This window comes from Aethina tumida, chromosome 3 (assembly GCF_024364675.1).
Source record: "Aethina tumida isolate Nest 87 chromosome 3, icAetTumi1.1, whole genome shotgun sequence".
NCBI classification, from domain to species: Eukaryota; Metazoa; Arthropoda; class Insecta; order Coleoptera; family Nitidulidae; genus Aethina; species Aethina tumida.
Window position 1 is genome coordinate 9,263,581 of NC_065437.1, and position 26,226 is coordinate 9,289,806.

Consider the following 26,226-nt stretch of genomic DNA (forward strand, 5'->3'; position numbering starts at 1 on the left):
CGCCCTGTGTATCGTCGCCGGGACCTCGGTGACACGCTCCTCGTTATTTTTTTAAAGCCGCAGGACCTATTATTGGAATATTTCGGCTCGGACGAGGCGCCAAAGCTCAGGATGGTCCGTCGGTTGCCCGTTTGTCCGTTTGTCCGTTTGGCCCCCCTCAATCGATACTTTTAAACTAAACTTTTCGCTTCTGTTCCGTTCCGAATGTCGCACGGAAATGAACCCTTCGCGAGACTCGTTCGACTCTTTTTCGTTTCGTACTGGGACTTGTAGGAAATTTATTTTATAAATAGCTTCGCTTTGATATTATACCATAAAACATTTAAATTGAACATTTTCATTCGGCTTTTTCTCTGGTCGTATCTAAATTAAATTTCTTTGGCACCTAAATAAAACAGATAAAGCATAAAAAGAATAATTAGCTGTCTAAAAGAAAATAATCAACTTAGATCTCTTTTGTCGCAGTCTCACACAATTAGCTAGGACTGAGCCTTATATATTTTTTAGTCCCTTTGACGGTTTTAAAAGAAGTGCATTATCTTCAAAGGAATCTCGGTATCGTTTTTGTCACTTTTAAAAAAGTCACAGATTTCTAAGATTCACTCATATTCATTTTCTATAGTGAAATTTTGAAATATCCTTAAATACAAATTGAAATATTCAAGGTGTTTGTGAAATAGATAGTCAAAATAATAAAATAAATCTAAATACATTTTTTTTAATTTCTTCTGAAAAAAATACAGCCTCCCAAATTTAAATTTCAAAAATTATTTTTTTCTCATATTTCCGCAACCTTTGATATTTTTTAAACCATGAAGCCTTAATTAATAGTGCATAAAAACATTTTTGGTCAAGTACAAATTAGTAGTTAAATGAAATTGTAGAATTTTTGTAAAATTAGCAGTTCTGTTTCAAGTTAATTAAATCTAAAGGCGAGTTGTATAATATCCAATTAAGTAAATATCTTCAAATGGGGCCCTTTGAAGAAAATCTAAATAATTAAATTTTTTTAAAGATTTTCCTAAAGAAAATATATCTCCTCAAATATAAATTTAAAAAATTATTTTTTTCTCATATTTCCGTAACCTGTGGTCCGATTCTGTTTAAATTTGATAAGTATTATCCTAAAATACATCCCTATAATTCAATGTAATAAAACTTTATCCATACTGATACTGTAGCGTAGATTCTGGAAGTTTATCCTCCTTTTCTCGCCTTATTTTCTACGCTACTGAATATTCATTAAAACTATTAAACTTTTTATATTCTTTACATAATTTAGAAGCAAAAAGGTGCTCTTGATTAATGTTGATTGACACAGCCGTTTTAGAGTTATTTCAGTTTTAATGTTTAAAAGAAATTAAATTAAACATAAGAAAAGAATAATAAAGACCATTTTTTTATCTAAATTGTGCAAAGAATAAGAAAAGTTTAATAGTTTCAAAAAATATTCAGTGGCATAGAAAGTAGGCCGAAAATAAGAGAAGAACGCCTAAAAACTATGCTACTGTACCATCATGGAAAAACTTTATTACATTAAATTGTAGATTTGTATTTTGAAATATTTCGGTTCAATCGTGTTAAAATTTGATACGTGTTATTATAAAACATGTACCTACAATTCAATATAATAAACTTTTTTCATAATAACACAGTAGCATAGATTCTGGAAGATATTCCCCTTCTTCTCGCCCTGTGTTCCACGCCACCGAATACTTTTAAAAACTATTAAGGTTTTCATATTCTTTGCACAAATTAGAAGAAAAACGATACACTACATATCACAGCCATTTTTAAGATATTTCAGTTTTAATGATTGAAGAAAATTTAATTGAACATTAAATCTCAAATATCTCGAAAACTGCTTGGAGAAGTCTAATTAATAAAGTACCATTTTTCTTCTAAATTGTGCAAAGAATATGAAAAGCTTAACAATTTCAAAAAATATTTGGAGGTGTAGAAAATAGGACGAGAAAAAGGGAAGAAACATCCAGAACCTACGTCACTGTAACAATGTGAAAAAAGTTTATTACTATTAATCGTAGACACATATTTTAGGATTACACAGAAATAAAAGAGTAAAATAATTTTTGAAATTATATATTCTGAACTTATTAATTATATAACCTAACCCAAAAGTCATAAAAATGACTTGTACGTCAACATAAATCACAATGATTGCATATATTGTAAAAACAAGGCTTTGAAATTCAAGGGAATCCCCTCAAAATTCAAATAAAATCCCACAATCGGATCGACAATATGCAAAGCAACGTCAGTCGCTCCACAGAAGTGAACAACAGAAGACCGTCGAAACAGCGACGCGTAAGATTCTCTTTGAGCCCGAGCCGCAGCCGCAGCGAAAACGCGATTCCCTGCAAGAAACCGATTCGATTAGTAAACGAAATTAAAAACAACACGGACCCCTGCGGCTTTGAAGGCGACTCGCCGCCGACGGAACTAGAGCACGGGCCACTCGAGATCGACGACATGAAGATGGCGATTAGCAGGTTGAACGTGGTGAAAAAGAGGCTGTCGTTAAACAACGACAGAATTTTGCATTTGGAACATTCGATCGTCCATCTGTCGGACTTTTCCAAACGACTGACCAACAATTTTAATCGATGATTTAGTCATATGTATTGTATGTCTATGTACCAACGTTGCTCATTAAAATGACAAGTTTATTTTCCTTTATTTTCATTATTTTATGTCGCCCATTCGATAAAATTGAAACAATTAAATTTCAGTTCGTTTACATAAACCTGAAAGCGCCCTAATTGCCCTTGATTACGAATTCGAAATTGTAATTTATAATACATATTTGACGGTTCCATTAACGTGTTTATTTAGCAAAAACAATAAAACCGAAATCCACATTTCATGCGTCATAAAACCGAATATAAAAAGTTCATATACATTTGGGGCGCATAAAACAGTGCTTTGTTTATTAAATATATTTTACACGAAGTCACTGTACCAGTCTGTATTTGGTAAGAACGAGCCCTTTTCAAAAATTATCTTTATAAATGGCACATTTGAAACAAAGCGATTAAAAGTCCCGTTCGTAAAATAAATTGGGGCGTTAATTGTCTCAACCCTTTTTAATCATTTTAAATCCGCGATTCAGTTATTCATAGTTTGGAGGAGTAAAATTGAATCTAACACGTTTTTGGACTTCACTCCACTTTTTTCGGGATGTTATCATTAAAAAAAGGAGTCGAGTGTCAATTGCACCTGTTATTTGTTATTTACCCGAATCGAATGGAATCGAATCACATGTTAAAAAGTCTCTCAAGTGTCAGGAAATTGGAAAAGTTTTGTGTCTCCTGTGTGCCTTTAACATACGACACCCTCCACACCAGTTTCCTACAATCATATTCTCTTTTTCTTCCAACACGGCAAATAAAAGGCATTCATTTTTTATTTTTCCATCCCGCAATCCCGTTGAACGGCGCCTAATTGAACGTACAAAATTGAAATTGTGAGCATGTAAATAGCGGTTGCATTGATTTTCTTGACCCAGAGTGATCTGAATGTATAAATAGAACGGAACAATTTATACATCAACTTGCTAATTACAATCTATGGTATTGGCCAATGTGAATGCGCCAAACTGTTAATTCACCAATTCTGACTAACAACATCTTTTACTGTCTTATTTAATATTCGCTTTACGTTTGAGTAATGGATAATAATAAGTTGGGAATATATTAAATGCACGAACACATGAGTGAACTGTGAAAAGTTTAATGAGATGGAAAACCATTTAGATAAAGCAGCAGTTGTATTAAACTCGCACTTTTCATTTTAAATTTATTTCCTAACAAAAAATTATTTATTACAACAATTTTCGCTAGAATAAAATAAAAACGTGACAAATTCAATGAAATAAAATGAGAACTACATCTATATATTTTGTTATTTGTTTCTTTAGTAATAAATATTGATCCCTGAATTTTTTTCAAATGTTAATAAATATTCAAGTAAACCCACTAATGAACAATTGCCATATTATTGTTATCAAATATACTGCGTAACTGACAATAATATGGATATTTAAACGTGGACTACGTAGAATGGACAATTTTTTTCTGTAATATTCATAATAATTTTTTTGTGATTTTATTTTATAATTTTACAATCCTAATTTTAAAAATAATTTTTCTAAACCACCTTCTGATTCTAAATTAAATTTAGTATGGGGTTCAAGTGTGTAATATTAATCCTCCTACCAAAACATTTAATGTCTGCGAACACAATTTTTCTCCATTAGATGTTCTTTTAATAAAATGATTATGTCTTTTAGTTATTTCTTACGACTTTAGTAATTTTTTGGGAATCCAGGAAAAATTAGAATTATTTATTTTTACTTTTTTAATGATTTTTCGGGAAATTAGTATTAGTAAAAAAATAAAAATCCATAAAGTTATTAAAGTGAAACTATGTACTTTAATCAGTATGAATTTAAACGTATGGATTTTATCCTATAGATTTTAATTGTATGGAAATTGATCGTATGGATTTTGATCGTATGTGTTTTGATCGTATGGAAATTGATCGTATGGATTTTGATCGTATGGAAAATGATCATATGGATTTTCATCGTACGGATTTTCATCGTATGGAAAATGATAGTACGGATTTTAATCGTATGGAAAATAATCGTATGAAATTTAAACATATGGAATTAGGTCACTTTACGTTTTTAGTAATTTCTCACGTTTTTGATGAATTTTTAAGATTTTAGTAGTTTTTTACATTTTTAGTGCATTTTTACGTTTTTCGTAACATCGCAATTGTAGCAATTAATGCACCCAAGAAATTTCGAAAGTGTGACTCATTAGTATTTACTACTCATACAGGAAATTTTCTTCGAAACTAAATTGTTCGAGAGGACCGAAATGTTTTCCAATTTTGCTTTCACAAGAAATTTATTTCACAATAAGTGTAAACAGCTTGTTTATAATAAAAATATTTCAATTTCATGTTTTGTTTTATTTCTAGTAATACTCAGAACACTTAGTAATTATATACAAATTAATTTGAATTTCACACTATTTTTTTATTGTTTAACTATGTAATAGTTAAATTTATAAAGGAAAGTTAATTTTCAATATACATTTTTTTGAACGTAATAACCAGGACAAAAATTATTTAAATTTTAAAAAAGGTTCTCTACTTTCTGCCAATATTGTAGATTTGTCATACAAATTTTATGAAGATGTTCAAATGGGCCATATTGTAAAATAAAAAAAAAAAACTAAAAACTAATCCCGAAACTAACTCGAAACAAGTTTAAACAAAGTATTTTGTGATGGACCGAACTTGATTTAAAATTAGTTAGAATTGATTGATGCATGTGAAACATGAGAGAACTGAACGAACATGTATGGTATTAAAGGGAAACGTGAGGTAGACAGGGCAACACACCGAAGAATTCCCCCGATATGAAGAGTACAAATAGCCGACGCGTCGAACCATCCCCATGTGTAACATCCATCGAAGATGTGTACACGCGTTACATTGAATATGCATTAGTTTTCGGAACCGCGGCCGTTACGATTTCGTTTATGGGTCTTTCGACAGGAATTCATTACGGAACCGCCACCTTCTACATCGTCCCGTTGCCCCGTTGCCCCGTTGTGTCCGGATCGTAAACTTATATCGAGCCTTCCAATAAATCTATCGTCTCACTTACGAATAATAGACGACGATTAAAACGTGAACGATGTTTACATTGTAAGCGCAATCGACAATTTTATTTAAAAATAAAACAGACCGAGGCATTTTTCTTTACCTCGAAAATAAATAATGCTGAGAGGTTTTAGCGGTAAATTGGGGCATTACATCGTCTGTTGCGACTTACGGACTTGGGTGGCTGGAATAAATGGGAAGCTTACCTGAAATAAAAGGTCAACATTAATATTTTCAACTTTATGTAAACTTTATATTATATTGCAACTTGTGAATTTCTCAACAGATCAAAACTTACATATTTTAATTAATAATAATAAAGTATATAAATATATAAAATTTATTATGTATTTAATAAAAATCATTAATCATTTTGATAGTCCATAGAAAGATTTACATCAGACAGATATATCTTTTGAACGTAAAGAAATATCACATTTACCTTTTGGAACACTAAATATATAAATACATATTATTACGCATTCAATAAAAATTTTATACACTGGTATCCAGAAAAATAGCATAACCTTTAAAATTAATCATTTTGTAGGATATATCGTAGAAAAATTTAATTCAAATTGAACAAATTTATTTTCAGTAGAAATAACAGCAGAAAAGAGAGAAGTAATAAATGTTAATTCATCAAAAATTAGAATTAAGTATTTGAAGTGAATGAATTTAGTTAAAAGTTAATAAATATTAAATTGTCTTAAAACGCTCGTAATGTAGAGAATGGGAAATACATTATTAAAACAAGCGTATTCGTCATCGCCAACTTTCATAAACATAATATTCGTAGCCGAGATAACAGGGCGCGTGGAACGGTGAATTAATAATAAATGATCCTCAAATAGTTTTCACCAAGAACATCACACGTTGCTTACATTATTTCGAGAATATTAAATTATTCACGGATACGTCTAGAATGTACCGCCGAAAAGCCATCCAACAACCGAATCTATTGTTGCATTTTATTGAACAAAAACGACTAATTTACCAATAACACAATTGAACTTCGTTTCGTGGTTGTTGCATCTAAAAACAAAAAGGGGTCGTTTTCAATGACTGTTAACCATTCACCTTTCACAAAACATTGCATTTCAGTTTCAGTTCGCATGATAACAATTTGTGTCTGCTTTTAAATGTCGCACACATCAATATTTCAGCGGTAGGAAACAAGGGATGGTTTTCGAAAACAGTTACAAAAGCGGTTTTCAGTGTGATGCGTGTTTATTAAATATCGTTGACGAGCTAATTAATATTTAAACAAAGTTTATTGATTTTTCCTGTCGAGTACTTAGTCTGAAAATTTCATTAAAAATGCTCGACAAATTGTTGAGTGTTGCATTTTTTATTAAAACCAGCATGTAAGGACTTATTTCTATGTCAAAAAACTAATTAATATTTTAAATGACGTAGCCATTGATTTTTGTAAAAAGCATAAAATTAATTAAACGAAAATACTACATAATTTCAGGAATAATGCACCAAAAACAGGCAAAAACATAACTTTTCATTTAAGTCACATTAGTTAAATTCAAGCCAGATTATCATTTCAGTTTAACAGCACGATGTTAAAAGACAGAGTTTAAAGATGTGTCGTTGACGACCCGAATCCATTTTAGTCCAACTATCCTGCGACATCGTCTTAAAAGCATTTGAAGATGATCTTATCCGGATTCCAGTCCTGGGAACACCATCATTTGATTATTTAAATGCAATTTGCCGAGCTGCTCTGTCCTCTTAAGTAAAGGGCCTAATTGAAGGGCGATGTCAGACCGTTTTGAATTGCTGTATTAGAATTCAACTGCTTGGTCCATTATTGAATCACTCATAAATTGTTTCTCCAAGTTCGAGATGACGTTGAGGAAACAAATAACTGAAAATAGATATCAGTGTTCCCGATACCTTTTATTCGTACAAATAATCTATAATTTTTTACATGTATTTTAGACATGAAAGGAAAAAAATATTTTTGCAATACACAACAAATTTTACGATGAACAATAAAGCTCGGCAGAAAGTTCATGTTTTCCTGCAAGGCAGAAAATATATTTAATAATTCATCTCATCTGAATGATTAATTTTAAAGTGATTATTGTATTCTCTCAAAAGATACTTTCGAAACTTATCACGTTATTAATGTTCGTTAATGTTTTATCTCATTATTTATTAATCAATCAGTTTTTAGAGTTTGTTAAGTTTGAGTACTTTGCTTCTGTTTTAAAATGCCTTTTTAGGTGTAATTTTTGGGAAACCTTTAAATTTTTATTAAGTTTTTCAGGCCGGTTTATATACAAAAGCGCTTTTAAATTGGATTTCGAAAATGGATAATATATTCAAAGGACAGGCCAGGCTGGGCCACCTTTACGGTTGGCAGACTTTTCACCGTATTCACGAGCTCCCTTCACCACGAATTTTGGTGGTTTTGTAATTGGCACCCTATCAGTTTTTCATATCTGAAATTATACTTAATGATAAATCATGAAGTACGTGTAGTTTCAAAGTGAAATTCTTTATGACTATTATTAACTGCCATACGTCGAGTTAGAATCGATAAGATTTCTATAATGATAACACTTTTTGTGTATGTTTGTGTGTTACAAAAAAAATGAGGACACATTGAAAATGAAAATTAATAGAACAAAAGGGAAAAGAATGAAGTTGGCATTAGGAATTGCATGTTACAAAGTGTAATAGTTTTTACGCGTAATGAAATTTTCACGCGGCCATGACAGCTATTTCAATAGTGTTGACCTTTTGTTGTTTTTGTTAATATTCGTGTTAGGTTTTGGCACCAAACGGCGACAACGTTGCGACATACAAAAACTGGATTTTAATATTAAAAATTAAAAAATATACATATTAATAAATAATGTATTTTATGCTCTGTAATTTAATAATAATTTAATATTAGAAATAAAATAACCTAAAATTTGAATAAGATTGTTTATATATTAATATGTTTTATCTTAACTGTTGAGTAAATAAAAGTTATTTTGTAGGCTAAACAGGCTCCCGGACCATTTATTTAACCAGAATAAACTTAATAAGTATTTTTTAGGTATGTTAATCTTATTACATATATATTATTAAATGTAGATTTTAGATTCCAACTTGCTACAACCCAAAACATTTGATCAATGAGAGTAAGGTAGTTTTATTAGAATAGACAATTTTTTGTAATATTTATAATAATTTTTCTGTGAATTTATTTTATAATTTTATAAAATTCAACCAAGAGGTCTCAGTCTCAGACTCTCTCAGGTTATTGTGGTGAAATTTGTAGCTATCCTTCATGTTTCAATACATACTATAGTGATGTTCACAATCCCAATTTTAAAAATATTTTTTTTAAACCACCTTCTAATTCCAAATTAAATTTAGTATGGCGTTCAGTTGGTAATATTAATCCTTCAATCAAAACATTTAATGTCTGCGAAGACCATTTTTCTCCATCAGATTTCTTTATAACAAAAAAAATTCATAATGTTAAACCAAAACAGTTCCATTATAATCCCTCTTCTAAATAATTCCACTGTTGATGATTATGTTAGTAGGTTAAATTTTGTAGTCTTTCCCTATCTCTAAATCGAGTGCTCCTATTTCTAATCAGAATATTATAATTCACTCAAATATTTTGTTGAAAAGTTTCAATTCCCTTCTATCAAGTAATCACTCTCACAATTCCAATGGTTCAGTTAATCACCATTACAGTCATTCAGTTAATTTACATCTTCCTTTCCAAAGTAGTTTAAATTCTTCTAATAATAACAATGGATTAAATTTTGTTATATTTGTATTTATTTTGTTGGTTTTGTATTTATTTTTGTTGTATATAGTTGTTAAGAAAAATTATGTATTTTATTGTAATGTACAATAAATAATTTATAATAAAAATGTTTCAATTTCATAGTTTGTTTTATTTCTGGTAATACTCAGAACACCTAGTAATTATAAACAAATTAATTTGAATTTGAAATTATTCCCGCCATTTTTGTCAAATGTCATATTGAATAATTTTAACACTATATACTTTATTCAGAAAAGTGAATAAATAACCGAATAAAATAAATAAAAAAGAGTTCATACGAGACGGAGTATTGATTATTAAAAAACCAAATAATAAAAACACAATAACTTTCTTGACACTCTAATATTTTATTTTCATTACTAATGAATAAACGAAGAATTATCAAATTACTTTATAAATAATTGTTGAATTATTTTATTCAAAAACTGTCAGTTATTTCCCAGTTAATTTTAATGTTTAAATTCGACTAAACTTAGTTCGTTACATTTTTTTTGTTTTTATCCTTTTTCGCCTCGGTAATTGATGTTTTTTTACAGCTTACAATTTTAAAAATGTAATCCTTTGTGTTATTCATTATGTATCAAAAATGTTGAATTATATGTTTTATTCAATATTTTAATTTTTAAATTTAAAACTAAACATTACATATTTTATTTTATATTAATAATTAAACTGAATGTTAAAAAAACTTTTTTTCACCTTTCAAAATTGGTTTATTATATTATATATAAAATTGTTACTTTAATCAAACGTTCCTATATTATTTAAATTAATAAGTTTTTTTATTCATCTTAATTTTCTCCGTATAGCTTTTAACTCTTTTGTACCAAATTGTTAACATATTTAAAATTAGTTGTCATACAATTAGTTCATTGGTATGTTCTATCTATTTAATAACATTTATAAAATATTATTAAATGTTTCTTTAAAACTCAAAGTCATGATTTGAATAAAATTCTTTTTTTTGACAAACTAAAAACGAAACTAAACAATAAATAAAGTGGGTGTAATTTTGGGATTAATCAGACTGATAGTTTGAAGAGAGCGGAGTGATTGGACAAAGTTAAACTTTGGTTTTAGCAAATTGAAACTAATTAGTGAGTCGATACACCTGTTAACTGCATGATTAAGCGACGATATTTATTTAGTGGCGCCTGCGTTAATTTAGATATTGCTCGGAAATAAGCCAAGCAAAAATCTCATAAATCTTCCGTACAGTACAAGTACAAGTTGAAGGAATGCAAATTAATTTACTTGCTTCATGAATTAAAATATATGTGAATAATGAATATTAATTTAAGTTATTTTTATTATGTGAATTTAAATAAATGAGTAAAAATAATATTTATATTATTAAAGTCAATTCTCTCCTTTTATTACATACAATTCTTTATCTACATCTCTGTAAATTTATGGTAAATGTAAAATTAATTTACATTATTGTTTCACCTCCAGTAAACCGGAAAAAGTAGTAAAAAAATAGCATTAATATAAATTATTATTAAAAGTCATTTATTAGGGATGTAAAATGTTATTGTTTTTAATTATTTTATAAATGATGAACCAATGCGTAAAACATGTTTAATAAACCTTTGATATTTCCAACATAAACATCCACCTTTTGTTGTTTCGTGTTTTTATTAGATTTATTAATTTTTATGTGCATTTAAAAATTATTTTTTCATGTTGTTTGTTTATTTTATTTAATAATAATAATAATAATAATAATAATAATAATAATTTCTGCAAATTTTATTGCATACAATTTTTATTTATTTTATTATTGTCATTATTTCAATATTGTTAAAAAGTGAAATACTTGTAAAACGTTATTTCTAGTTAAAAAATTCATTATTTATAATAAATAATTTTTTGTTTTTACTATACCAATACTATAAAATGAAATCAACATTTAAGAGTTAAATTCATAAAATAATGTTAGTTAAATATTCGTAAATAAATGGTGGATTCGCCGGGTTCGTTTAAAAATAATATTGTGCGCTTAATTATTTTGGCAATGGTGAATGGGCATATTAACCTTAATTAAATGAATTTAAGAAGTCGAAGGAAGAATATTGTAGTTAATTAATTGAATTCCACATATAACTTTATTATTTATAATAAATAAAATGAATATTTAAGAGATAAGTTCATAAAATAATGTTAATTAAATATTCCTCAATAAATGGTGGATGCGCCGGGCTCATTTAATAAATATTCATCTTAATTAACTGAATTTAAGATTTAGGTGTAAGGATATTGCAGTTAATTAATTGAATTCCACATAATTAATTATAACTTACCATTATTTCATATTTTAAATAAATTCCTGCAGCCGAAGAGGTAAACAAATTGAAAATGTTTTTTGAAACGGCATAGAAAAGTACTCATGTCATATCGGCGCGACAATTGAACGGTGACGGGAACGCGTAAGGGGCACACCTCCCTCGCAATGTGCAGTGTGGCGGCTGACGGCGTAAAGGAGCCGCGTCCATCGTCGAGTGCAGAGTCACGCTCATAGTCCGCACACCATGCCGTCCCCGTATATTGATCACTTTCCCACTATTTCACCTGTGCAATCTCTCTCGGGCCGCCGTTTAGGGAATCTTGCTTTCTGCTCCGTAGAATGGTAACATTGAACACCCCAATCCCCCACCACTGTGGCCGGTCGGCACCGCTGAATTCGGGAGCCGCAAAACCTGGTACGTGGTCCTTGGTTCAGCTCGCAACTGCCGAGGAAACCGCGCACAATACGAGGACCGCTCGCCTACGGGACACGGTCCTGCGCCTCGGTCATGCGTGGCCCCGACGTTCGAGGCAGCAGGAGCCGGAGCAGCCGCCACCGCCGCCGCCGCCGCCTCCGCCTAGGCCGCCGGATTGTTCGAATAATTACGCGAGCCGGAGTTTCCAATCTGTTTGATTAACACTTAATTCAATTACAGGTTAATGTTATGTGGTATAGCAATAACAAACGTGCCTTTTAACTCCTTGCTTTTTATTCCTCCTTCTAAATTATCTACTTACTTCTGAGATACTATTACTTTAATAACTACTCCTTTATATATACTGATTCTTTATAATTTTCTAATTTGTTTATAAAATTAAACACGATGATTTAATGTAAATAAATGTTATAGTTATGAAAAGTTTCTTTTAAAATTTTATACAAATTTGGAAGTAGCACTCCAAACCTAACCTAATTACATGTTACATATTACAAAGTAAACTCCTATGTAAACAAAACTCAAAAGACTCCTTCAATGCTCATTTACTTTTACTGGCTCACAATATTATAAAGGAAGTTTCTCTTCATTTCAGCCTCTTTGATAATATTTATTGAATGGTGGGTTCTTAACAAATTTCCAAAAGTTTTATTTACCTGGAATGTGTGAATAGCTCTCTTAAATTATCGAAAAAGCATGATATTTCATGTAATCATATCACTGATTAAAAATAATAAAGCATACTGTTGTATCCATAAATAAGCAACTTATTACAATGTATTAAAAAAAACAATTGTACTAGTTAAATTTAATGCCAGTATACTAATCGAAAACTTGATCCGATCCAACTGAATTTTGACAGAGACATCATGAACGACAGAGACAGTAAAAGTCTGCAAATTTGCTTCGTAGTGGGAATAGTTTACTGTCTCTGTCATGCGTGATGTCTTTCTTAAAATTCAGTAGAATCAAAGGCTTTAAAATTGGTATATAATGTTTATGGTGTTTCTTCCAGTGGCGGCTCGAGAAACATATAAACTGATCGAAAAATGTTAGGCATATGCTTTACTGTCAACAAAAATTCGTTTTAAAATTAAAGTTACCATATATATGTCCAGCTCGATTCAGAAAAGTAAATGTAATATTTTTTAGAATAAGAAAATATTTTAGTTTTTAGAATGGACTATAAAACATCATTAATAAATTAAAAGTCACATTAAATAAAATGGTTATGTCCATAATATTTAATATTTTCAGAAGTTACTATGACAATGTCCACTACTGTCAATAAAAATTCCTTTTAAAATTAGTTGCCATATTTATGTCCAGCTCGATTCAGACAAATAAATGAAACTTTTTTTAGAATAAGAAAATAATTTAATTTTTAGAATGAACTAAAATCATTAATAAAATAAAAGTCACATTAAATAAAATAGTTATGTCCATAATATTTAATATTTTCAAAAGTTACTATGACAATGTCCATTACTGTCAATAAAAATTCCTTTTAAAATTAAAGTTGCCATATTTATGACCAGGACAATTCAGAAAAATATTTTTTAGAATAAGAAAATATTTTAGCTTTTAGAATGGAGTATAAAACATCATTAATATATTAAAGTTAAACATTAAATTTAATATTTTAAAAAATTACTGACTACTACCCTATGAATATTAAAAAAAAAATTACTTCTTTCTAGTAAATTGAAATAATTTTTGAGGGGTAAATAAAACAATAAAATCAATTAAGATTTATCTATTAAATTATTAAAAGTTGGAAAGATAACAAATAAAATGCCCCCATCGAAACAATTTGCAAACATGGAAATCGGTTTGGAATATATAAAAACAGATCGAGATAATTTGAAATGTACCAATTAATTTCAGTCAGTAAACGGCTTAAAAACAGTTCCCAAATACGCATTAAAGTGCCCATGTAAAACAAACATTTAAACAGTTCATGCATACAATCGAGGAAAAAAGTCAATTACGAAAAACTGTTCGGTTAATCACTTTTGCAGCTCAATAATCACGACGCAATAGAAAATTACATTAACCGAAACATACGCAGGTGCGCGAGTTACAAAACCCGACAGTTCGATTAATCCCGGAGGAATTTCATCATCTGCCGTTCTAATTGTGTCTGTTAACATGGCTCCAAACTTGAAATATGACTTCATCGATGAAATTGATATAGCATCCATCCAAGTTTGTAGCGAAACTATTAAAGTGCTGAGACCGGAAGACGTTGCTTTTAACCTATTACGGTTTATATTGTTTTAATCCTGTTTCACGTAAGTTATTCACGTGAAATTACACCGACATAATTTTTGATTGAACACAATTGGGAATAGGAAGCTGAAATGGATTCATGGTACCAGAAAGTTTACGTTTACGATGTGTTCTTGATGTCCCGAAGTTTATTCTTTATTTACGTCGGCCCTTGTCCGTTCGATAAAGTATTCCAACTTTTTTCAATATTAACATGACTAGTTGTAAAGTTATGTAGTTTATTCGGGACGTAAAATGCCGAAACGTCCGCCAATAAATTAGATCAAACAAATAATAAAACACGTAATATGTTTTCGGGAAATATAGACAAATGAATTACATAAATCTCGGCGCTAAAATTTATCCTTACATAGTTTCACAATTCCATCGATTCGCGTCGCAAACTTACGACAAAGATTGAAGCGACACTATTTTTGCTCACTTGTTATTAACAGCAATGCGAAAATATATAAGGAAGAATTTAATTAAAACTTAATAACACACAACGTACAAGAAATTCGACTGGTACGTAGATCAATAAGTAGAGTTAATTTTCTTGTTTATTGTCACTTTGTTTTCTTTCTCTAGTCCGTTTATTCCATACATTGTTATTAAACGTCGACTAATAATCGTTATCTTTCCTCATGAATTCCTGCCAGGACTATTCACTTAATATTCTGTCGGGAGGTAAATATTTATTCTACGAGCTTTTGTCTAATAGAACATTAAATCTGGCTTTCTTATTAAATGAAAACATGTAGTCTAACTAATCTATAGTAAAATTAACGTAAACTAACGAACAATATTCTATATTTTATTTAAAATAATTATACTTTATTCTTTCTCTCATTATTCATTTCGTACCAAATACATTCAATTGGTAAATTGTCTTTGGCAAATGGTTCCGTTACTAATAATGTACCATGCCAAGGAAAGGAACCCCAAACCAAAACCTTTCTTCCACCGTGTTTCAAAGCTATTGTAGTGTGTCTGGGATTCAAGCTTTTATTAGGAGGACGATGAAAGTATTACCATTCATCACTTCAAATATATAATAAATATATAATATATAATATATAATATATAATATAATATATAATATAATATATAATATATAATATATAATATACAATATACAATATACAATATACAATATACAATATACAATATACAATATACAATATGCAATATGCAATATGCAATATGCAATATGCAATATGCAATATGCAATATGCAATATGCAATATGCAATATGCAATATGCAATATGCAATATGCAATATGCAATATGCAATATGCAATATGCAATATGCAATATGCAATATGCAATATGCAATATGCAATATGCAATATGCAATATGCAATATGCAATATGCAATATGCAATATGCAATATGCAATATGCAATATGCAATATGCAATATGCAATATGCAATATGCAATATGCAATATGCAATATGCAATATGCAATATGCAATATGCAATATGCAATATGCAATATGCAATATGCAATATGCAATATGCAATATACAATATACAATATACAATATACAATATACAATATACAATATACAATATACAATATACAATATACAATATACAATATACAATATACAATATACAATATACAATATACAATATACAATATACAATATACAATATACAATATACAATATACAATATACAATATACAATATACAATATACAATATACAATATACAATATACAATATACAATATACAATATACAATATACAATATACAATATACAATATACAATATACAATATACAATATACAATATACAATATACAATATACAATATACAATATACAATATACAATATACAATATACAATATACAATATACAATATACAATATACAATATACAATATACAATATACAATATACAATATACAATATACAATATACAATATACAATATACAATATACAATATACAATATACAATATACAATATACAATATACAATATACAATATACAATATACAATATACAATATACAATATACAATATACAATATACAATATACAATATACAATATACAATATACAATATACAATATATAATATATAATATATAATATATAATAATATATAAAATTAATATAATTACATAAGTTAAGTAAAATGAGTATCAAAACAAGTTTTTGGGATAAATTAAGTTCGACCATTTACAGTTCATTAAATACAACCCTAAAATTGATGGATATTTAATTTTCTGTTTGAGGACTTCGATTTCGTGCCCCAGGAGCTATCGAAACTTTACAAAATTTAAATTAACCCCGCATGTTATTATTCACGGCTCATTCCATTCAGTATTTCCATGAGAAACTTTATTCAAATTAAATTTTTATAAAAGGTTATTAATGCATTGCATTATTAAATTACTGGGGCAAGGTTTGCTTGACCTACTTTTATTCTAATAATGAATTACTATTTCAAATAAATGATTCGTTTCCTGAAATAGTCAATAGACACAGTTTAAAAATAAATACGTTCAATCTGTAACTTTATTAAATTACTAATTGAAAACGTTGAAAAAAGATTCGTGCCTGTACAAGACAAAAATCTAATTAAAAACTTCATTAACATTAAAAGTATTTTTTAATAATCCCGACTGACAAAAAATATAATTTACGAACAAATTTTAAGTTAATTATAATTCTAAATTAATTTGTAGTACTTGGTCAAACGGATAATTACTTTAAAAGTGAAAAAACCCGTTTCTTTATGAAAATGTAATATTTGTGGTTTAATTAAAATTTTATGTTGTATAAATACAAATTGTAGCTTTAATATTTTATTTGTCGAATGGCATTGAGTTCTAGAACAATGAAATAAACTAGAATATATCAACGGAATAAAAGTTTACACAAAATAAAACAAAAATTGAACGCGGATTCGTTAAAATTTTTAATTATTAAATAAACCTATTCTAAACAAAGTTTCCCGGCATTGTCGGACTTTTTAAATTGTTTTCATCATCAACTGTATTATTTAAATAATAATTTATTTTTTTATATTTATTGATATATTAAATTATTTTTATGATTTGATTGAGTTAAAAAATTGATTGAACAATTTTTTTTTTCTGTTAATTTTTAAGTCAGTCAATATTTTTATTAACATAATAGAAAACTGTAATTTAAATTTACTGTTTCAAGCAGTTGTGGATAGATGGAACCACTTACCATCTGACAACAATAAAACACCTACTCTATCATAGACACAAAACATAACCTCAAAATACATCTGTTTATTAATTTACTTATATCATCCATAAAAATATGTCGATGCCAAGATCTTTGCCACAAAGCAAGGAAGCTTTATTAAAATCGTACCGAACCAGATTGAAAGACGACGTTAAAAGTATGCTCGAAAATTTTGAAGGTATAATTATCATGTTTCAGCACCAACAACTAGTAATAACAATTACTTTTTGTAGAAATTGTAAAATTAGCAAAAGGAGAACACGATACTCAATTATCAAGGATGACTCAGTGTGAACAAGATACATATGAAATGCATGTGAGAGCATCTAATATTGTTCGAGCAGGTGAATCTCTTATGAAACTAGTGTCTGATATCAAGCAGTACCTGATTTTGAACGACTTTCCCTCCGTTAACGAAGCCATCACACAAAATTCCAAACTATTTAGGTAAATATAAAAATTGTCACTAAATTAATATTAAGAGTGTATTTTTTTCAGAACAAAACAAACAGAATGTGATCAAAAACTAATGTCTCTGAGAGATGATATGGCTGCAGATTTATATGATTTAGAAGAAGAGTATTATAGTAGTCTTAATAAATAGTTTATAAGAAAGCTTAGTTGAGTAATTAAATAAAACTTTTATAAAGTAATCATTTAAATCAGTTTTATTTTGTAAAGCAAGCTAAAAGATCAGTTCATACCTTGTGTAACAAATAATGCTCTAAAGCAAACGTCCTATTATATAAACCAACATATTTAAAAGGCCAGTTTGTCATGATGAGGTGGATGATTATGTTGATTTGAAAACCTTAAAATACTACCTTCTGAATTTGTAACACATCTAACATTGCAATGGGTCCTATAGTAGTCTGAACACATCCAAAACAACCTATGTTCACGGTGTTGGTTCAAATAGAAGACGTGGTTTTTCAGTACCATGCACTGTTTGCCTCTTCTTGTTGATCCGAACCATGGTTTATCTACAATAAATAAATTTTAAATTCAGGTAACTAAATAAAAGGGTTTTTAGTAAACTAGTGAAAATAAAAATAAAACAACTGGAATATTTCGTAGTTTATATTTAATAACGTTTACAAGACACTTAGATTATATCACAATTAATTCAGGGAAATTGTACATATTATTTCCATCTGTTATTAATGAATAATACTTTGGAAGATTTCTGCGGTATAAATATAAATTCAAATCCTTCTTTCAAAGATGGCGATATTGGTGTATTTTAAATAATCTGTTTATTTTACGGGAAAATTAAACTTCCTTTCAGTCAATTTTAACTGACAATTATCGACTTGATAAATTTCCTCGGTAATAATTTGATTAAGATTCAATTTAATTTTCAGCGGGGAATGAGAATGCTCCCCTGACAATTTAATCGTCTGATCCACTGTAATAGTGCATCTCGCTTTGCACTGCCCCAAATCGTAACGTTGGCATTTCCAATATGTTGCACGTTGTGAACTTCTATGTTTTATGTATTTGAAATTGTTTATTATTAAAGACGGCGTTTGACGGACTCCTCTTATGTACGTGGCTTTCACTGAAACATTCATAGATACCGTGGTTTATTAATCATTAATTAGAAAAAACAAGACAATGATGATAAATATTTATACCAATCGAAAACTGTTTGTTCCGACTGGATTTTGAGAGAGACATCATGAACGACAGAGACAGTAAAAGTCCCCACTTTGCTCCGTGGTGGGAGACTTTCACTGTCTCTGTCATGCATGAATCTTTCTCAACATTCAGTAGAATCAAAGGCTTTCCAATCGGTATATTAAATTATATAAATATATTTATTCAGGTTTATAGGCCTTAACCTTTACAAATCAAATTATATTCCAAATTATGACAACAAATTTTGTCAGTAAGGATTCGTCAAAAACAAATAAAATGGGTTCCAGTCCAATTTTAAACAATCAACTTTATTAATTAAGCTGGGAATTTAGTCTCAGGAAAATTTTATTACATTCACTTCCAATAAGTTTAATTTTTGTTTGAAAATATTGAATAATTCCATCAGTTTAAAAATAATGTTGTTCCTAAAGTTTTAAGTGGCACCTCCAACTTTACAATCTGAAAAGTACGCATGAGTAATTTAAAAAGTCCAAGTTTAATAGTAAAAATATCTAAAGGAAATATTAATTTATATTCTTCTCATACTCCTAAAAGGAAGAATCAATATTAGAATAGTCTTAATCAAATTTACATATTGGCAATCAATAATCATCAAAAATATTCCAAAATAATTAGTGTCTTATATAAAAGATAATTATTTGTCGTTCCTTCGAATAATATTAAATTTACGGGGAATAAGATCTTCGCCCTCGTAACCGTGTTGCTTAAGCGGTTCATGGTTGTGTTTATAAAGAAACTCTACAGTTGTTCCATAAGTGTATAGTGTAGCTTTGCATTTAGAAACAGATGCGGCCGGACATAGCCATCTAGTTTTTCCATATTTTCTGCGATGAAATCTGAAGACGTAGTTGTCGAGCACAAGCTTTGGATACTTTCGACCTTTTCCTACATAGATTGTACCTATAATAAAAGAAATTAAAAAAAGTACTACCAAATTTGTAAAGAATAATTTAATTTTATATAATAATTGTTAGACACGTTACACTATTTTTATAAATAAAACGAACATCAAGAAATTAAATGTTAATTAATTATTATTTATTATCTTTGCATCGAATAATAGAAACTATCTGCGGAAAAAGATCATCGGTATTGAACCCTTGATTAGTAGGTCCGTGATTGTGATCATAAAGTGACTTCACAGTTTTGCCATATGTGTAAAGTGTTGCCCTGCACTTAGTTGTGGGTGTTTGTGGGCATCTCCATCTAGTCTTTCCATTTTTCGATCTGTGCAAACTATAAACATAATTGTCGAGCATGAGTTTCGGATATTTTCGACCTCTTCCTACGTAAATTATGCCTAAAATTGTAGGGGATTAGATTGTGTTACACATAAAAATTGCGGGAGTCATGTATCAAAGTTTAAGGTCCAGGAAAATAAACTCATTAAATTATATTTCCGCATATAGTAAACATTAAGCACATAACAAGTAAATTACAACACACATCTAATCTAAATCATTCTTTATATTATATATTTTGCTGGTTTTGAATGTCTTTGAATGATCACACACTGCGAAGCAAAATCTAAATTGTTCACGTTCGTGTACATGGGTTCGTGATTGTGTTCGTTGTAGACTTTAACAACTTTGCCAGTTGTGTAAATTATGGATTTACATTTACTTCTTCTGTAATTTTTACACGTCCATCTGGTTTTGCCCTTCTCTTTTATGTGGATAAAATATTCGTTCCCATCTACGATTATTTTTGGGTACTTATATCCTTTCACTATATATATTGTTCCTAAAATAAATTTTTATTAAAAATCAAATTCATCCACACCACCTTAATAAGTAAGTAAATAGATTAAATGAGAAAAAAATATTGTACATATATAAATGGTCATTGTTTTTTATTGTAATAATTATACTATACAATTTACATCACACGAAACATTTTTATTTTTTCGACACTGATCGTATAATTGTAACCTTTTGTTGTGCATAATTTTTGATGTCGTCTTGTAAAAAATGCGGTTTATGATTGTGTTCGCCGTTCATAACATTAATCACTCTGCCAGTTGAAGAAATAAAAGCTTTGCACTTTGTCTTCCAGTATTTACATCTCCATCTGGTCTTCCCAAATTCTCTCACGTGTAATTGATATTCGTTGTTGTCCAGTAATAATTTGGGGTATTTGTAGCCTTGACCAATGTATATCGTATCTAAAAAAATATCTATCAGGAACTGATAACACTTCTCTCCTGTCCAATGGTTTGAATGTTAAAAATTGGTTACAGGTTATTTGCTTTTATTTTTCTCTAATAATAGTTACAGCTTGAGGAAACAACATGGTATTTTCAGTGTCTTCTTTAGGTGGATGGTTGTGCTGGTGTCGGACCTTCACCATGTTTCCACTGGTGTACAAAGAAACGCTGCACTTCGTCTTGTGTTGGTGATTGCATCTCCACCTTGTTCTTGTCGGCTCTTTAATGTGCAAATTAAACTCGTATTTGTCCAAAATTAATCTTGGATATTTCCTTCCTTTACAAATATAAATTGTACCTGAAACAATTCTCGTTAATTAATTTCAGGTATTAATTCTCGTCTTCTGCTAAACATCTATGTGTATTTTTATTAAAACTTTTTATATAATACAATTATTTATTAATTAATAAGTCGTAAGAAAATATATTTTATACAATTTTTAATTTCAATCAATTTTAATAATGGTGACTAATTGTGGTACCAAGGTTTTGGTTTGAGCGTTTGAACAACACGGTTCGTGGTTGTGCACGTCTTTTACTTTGACCACCTTCCCGGATGTGTAAAGTTTGGCACGACATTTAGTTTTGGACACGTTTAAGCATCTCCACTGGGTTTTGTTCGCCTCCTGTCTGAACACTTTGTATTCGTAGTTGTCCAGCACCAATTTTGGGTATTTCCTTCCAGGCACCACAAAAATTTTACCTAAAAACACGGATCATTAGCAAATTAATAAGTACAAGTTGAAACCAACGTGCTTGGTCGTAGTAAATAAATAAGAGTACTAATGGTGAATGGTTTATTAGTTAACAAAATTATATAATTTATTAATCAGATTTATTTCTCTCTAATAATTTGTACGCGTTGGGGGATCAATGTTTTTCTTTTATTACTGATAACTGGGGGATGATTGTGGGATCTCTTAACCGTAACAATATTACCGGAGGTGTGCAAAATGGCCTTGCACTTCGTTTTGGTCTCATTCAAGCATCTCCATCTGGTTCCGCTTGATGTTTGCCTGTGTACCAAGTACTCAAAATTGTCCAGTATTATTTTTGGGTGTTTCGTGCCACGCACTACACAGATTTCACCTAAAATGATTTTCGTTCACATTAAATTGATATAGCGTCCAAGTTAGGAAGAGTTTTATTAGGAAGAATAATCAAAACAATTTAATTAATAATTAATTTACTTAATCTAGTTTCCGAACAATTGTAACATATTGTGGTATAAGTTTCTTTGTACTTTTATTCTCTTTAGGGTCATGATTGTGCGTTCTAACCATAGTGACCATTTTGCCAGAAGTATATAGAATGGCTTTGCATTTCAATCTTCGTTTCATTTGGCAGGTCCATCGAGTTCTCGTTGCTTCCTTAATGTGAACCGTGTACTCGTAATTATCTAGTACTAGCCTTGGATGCTTTTTTCCAGGGAGAACGAAAACCTTACCTAAAAAAAATATGTAAGTCTTTATTTGAATCACACATCCACAACTTATAGGTTACCGTCACTTAAATAAAACAATGAAATAAGAAATATTTTATTAACAATTTTCTCGTACGATTACAACTTTTTGGGGTATGTTACTCTTGGCATTAAGCTCCGAATTTGGTCCGTGGTTGTGTCCTCTTCGAACAACAACTTTGTTACCTGAAGTGTACAAGACGGCCGGGCACTTGCCACTTTTTTGATAGATACACCTCCATCTCGTACGAGTGTTTTCTTTTATGTGGACTGTGTACATGAAATTGTCCAGGATCAATTTGGGGTACTTTTTTCCCGGTACCACATAGATAGTTCCTAAAAGTTAAGTCACATTATTTATCCCATCAATAGAAGGTTCAAGGCGACATCATGGAGTACCAGAAGATTAATCTGACTAAAACAACTTAAGTTTGAATAAAAGTGTTTATTATATTTTATTTTATTATCATCACAAATCTTTGCTATAAAAATATATTCGTCATATATACAATTACAAATTTATAATAAAAAACAATAAATAAGAGAAAATAACAGTTACAATTTAATAAAAGTGTATGTACAAACCTGTTTCTTTATCTTTCATTATAAAAATTAGATCTTTACCACAGTGTCTAGTCGTCCAGTGGTTTCAAGTTACCAAGTACATATATATATATATATATATATATATATATATATATATATAATATGTACATATTTTGAGAGAGACAACAGGCAAGACTGTAAATTTGCTCCGTAGTGGGGGACTTGTACAGTCTCTGTCATGCATGATGTCTCCCTCAAAATTTAGTAGGATCAAACGCTTTCCTATCGATATAAATGTTCAATAATAATAAAAAAACAACAAAATTACTCTCTTCTTACATGGACATATTTTTCCATAACAGTTTCATTAGTTTTTGGCAATGAAGATGGAGGATGATTGTGTTGCTTCCTCAAGCAAATAACATTACCAGTCGAATGCATCGTCGCTTTACATTTGGTTTTGAAATGGTTCACGCACCTCCATCTGGTCTTTTTTACGTCTTTCACGTGCACTATGTACTTGTAGTTTTCGAAAATTAAGTTGGGATACTTTAGACCTGGGATTATGTAGATTTTATCTGAAAAATGTTTTTAAACATGTATTTTTATTTCTACAACAGTTCTGATTCTGAGTTAACAAACAACGTGCATTATTGGACATTAAAACAACTTAAATATTGTAAAATTTTATTAGTCAACGTGGCGAATAACTTTAACTTTTCTTGGAGTCGTTGTTTGAGTGTGATTCAAAGGATAAGGGGCGTGGTTGTGGGATTTCCTTGCAACCACATAATTTCCATAAGTGTGTAAAACGGCTGTACATTTAGTTTTATTTTCAAACATGCATCTCCATCTGGTTTTACTGCCGTATGATTTGTGCACGTTGTACAAATAATTATCGAAAACTAATCTCGGGTATTTTCGGCCAGGCAAAATAAAAATTGTACCTGAAATAAGTTTATTAAAATTCATTCGAATTAATTTGTACATTTTATATCTACTTACAAAAATTGTGCCCAACCAAAAACCACCATGGTAGTACGTGAGGATAAATATAAAACGAATTTATTACAAACTAATAAAAATTTATTGATATTTATTTCTTAACAAATGTAACTAATTGAGACTTGAGATTGGTGTAATCATGATTTTCTCTTGGGGAATGGTTGTGATTATACATGACAGTAACAACGGATCCACATGTATAAAGGGTGGCTTTACACTTTGATTTGGAATAATAAATACATCTCCACCTAGTTTTATTTTCACTTATTTTATGAATTGAATAGTCATTTTTATCATGCACCAGAATTGGATGTTTCCTACCGTAACCAATGTATATTAGACCTGAAAAAAGGTTTATATAACAATACGGCTAAAAGAAATAGTTTACAATGATTTAAAATATATTCCACATTGAAACAATATTTGCGCACGTTTTATTTAAATTTGAGCTACAACTGGTAACTTATTAATGACAATAATACATAAAGTTAATCAAAAGGTTTTCTTAATATTGTGGCGTTGACAAGTTTTCCATTGAGATTGGAAATATTATTAAATTTTCCGTGATTGTGAAGATGATTCACTTGCACCGTTTTGCCATACGTAATTAGAGTAGATTTACATTTCGTTTTGTAATAAGCTGTGCATCTCCATCTCGTTCTGTGATTATCTTTAAAGTAAATCGTGTATTCGTAGTCGTCCAGGATGATTTTTGGATTTTTCACACCTGGTACCACTAAGATTGTGCCTAAAATTGAACACCATTAGTTTTGAAAGTTAAAAAAAGAATAGAAGAAGTAATAAAAACTTGTAGAAGTAAAAATATTTTTATGTTTTAAACATTTTATTCATTTTAATTGGGCGAAATTATAAAAAATAAATGTTCATAGTTTGCCCCTGACAATATTAACAATCTGCGAGAAGTTTGTATTAAACGAAGTCCCGGCCAAAAGTGGGTTATGGTTGTGGTTGTGATTCAATTGCACAGTTTTACCAAAGGTGAACAATGTAGATTTGCATTTAGTTTTGAAGTAACCGTTACATCTCCATCGGGTTTTCTTGTCTGATTTTGAATAAATCGTGTAATCGTTTCCTTCGAGTACTATTTTAGGATTTTTTGCACCAGGAAGTATGTAAATTATGCCTGAAATATAATCAATATTAATAACAATGTAAACTGACAACTAAGATAAAGCAACTTTAATAAGACTCATGCACATCATAAAATGATTTATTAACACTTAATTATAGTAATACACAGTTGTATGTATGTTGAGGGAAAGGTATGATTCCCGACCCATGTTCCATCGTTTTATTGTTTGTTACTCCAGTCATTATAGGGAGTTCCCATCGGAAATCGAGATACCCAGCTATAAACTCGTATAAACTTATATTTTGACATCCCAAAACTTGTCTCAAAACACACAAATGGCCAACCTATCATGTGTGAATTTTGGGGCAAGTTTTGGGATGCCAAAATATAAGTTTATACGAGTTTATAGCTGAGTATCTTGATTTCCAAGATATTGATCTAATTTTGACTAAGATGACTGCACTAGTCCAGTCATTTCTTTTCGGAAATAGAAATCTCCAGCTATAAACTCGTATAAA

The 26,226-nt window shown here is 29.6% G+C and overlaps 3 protein-coding genes across 19 annotated transcripts in view; 1 reads left to right on the plus strand and 2 right to left on the minus strand.

The window, feature by feature from the left end:
* Positions 1–12,215, minus strand: part of LOC109608530 (gamma-aminobutyric acid type B receptor subunit 1) — an 89,608-nt gene extending 77,393 nt beyond the window's left edge. For all 3 annotated transcript variants that reach the window (XM_049964777.1, XM_049964778.1, XM_049964776.1), the window contains exon 1: positions 11,815–12,215. In XM_049964777.1, the coding sequence (XP_049820734.1) occupies positions 11,815–11,817 (3 nt within the window). In that variant the 5' untranslated portion in view covers positions 11,818–12,215. The remainder of the gene's footprint in view (positions 1–11,814) is intronic.
* A 5,532-nt stretch (positions 12,216–17,747) lies between these two features.
* Positions 17,748–18,387, plus strand: LOC109608584 (mediator of RNA polymerase II transcription subunit 22). The gene is made up of 3 exons (XM_020025029.2): positions 17,748–17,912; positions 17,968–18,181; positions 18,233–18,387. Exons 1-3 carry the CDS (start codon positions 17,810–17,812, stop codon positions 18,336–18,338), a joined length of 423 nt encoding a protein of 140 aa, XP_019880588.1. The 5' UTR covers positions 17,748–17,809; the 3' UTR covers positions 18,339–18,387.
* The window catches only part of LOC109608585 (protein tramtrack, beta isoform), a 28,469-nt gene continuing 20,627 nt past the window's right edge, over positions 18,385–26,226 (minus strand). Inside the window, exons 4-5 of one of the 15 annotated variants that reach the window (XM_020025052.2) lie at positions 21,328–21,560; positions 21,004–21,139 (exon numbers count right to left, since the gene is read on the minus strand). In XM_020025052.2, the coding sequence (XP_019880611.1) occupies positions 21,125–21,139; positions 21,328–21,560 (248 nt within the window). In that variant the 3' untranslated portion in view covers positions 21,004–21,124. Of the gene's footprint in view, positions 18,718–18,801; positions 19,296–19,819; positions 20,297–20,415; positions 20,697–20,740; positions 21,140–21,242; positions 21,561–21,584; positions 21,901–22,084; positions 22,306–22,728; positions 23,050–23,124; positions 23,401–23,866; positions 24,189–24,691; positions 24,958–25,010; positions 25,364–25,470; positions 25,760–26,226 lie in introns of those variants that run through there. The other 14 variants (XM_049965128.1, XM_020025056.2, XM_020025034.2 and 11 more) reach the window with 14 other exon arrangements.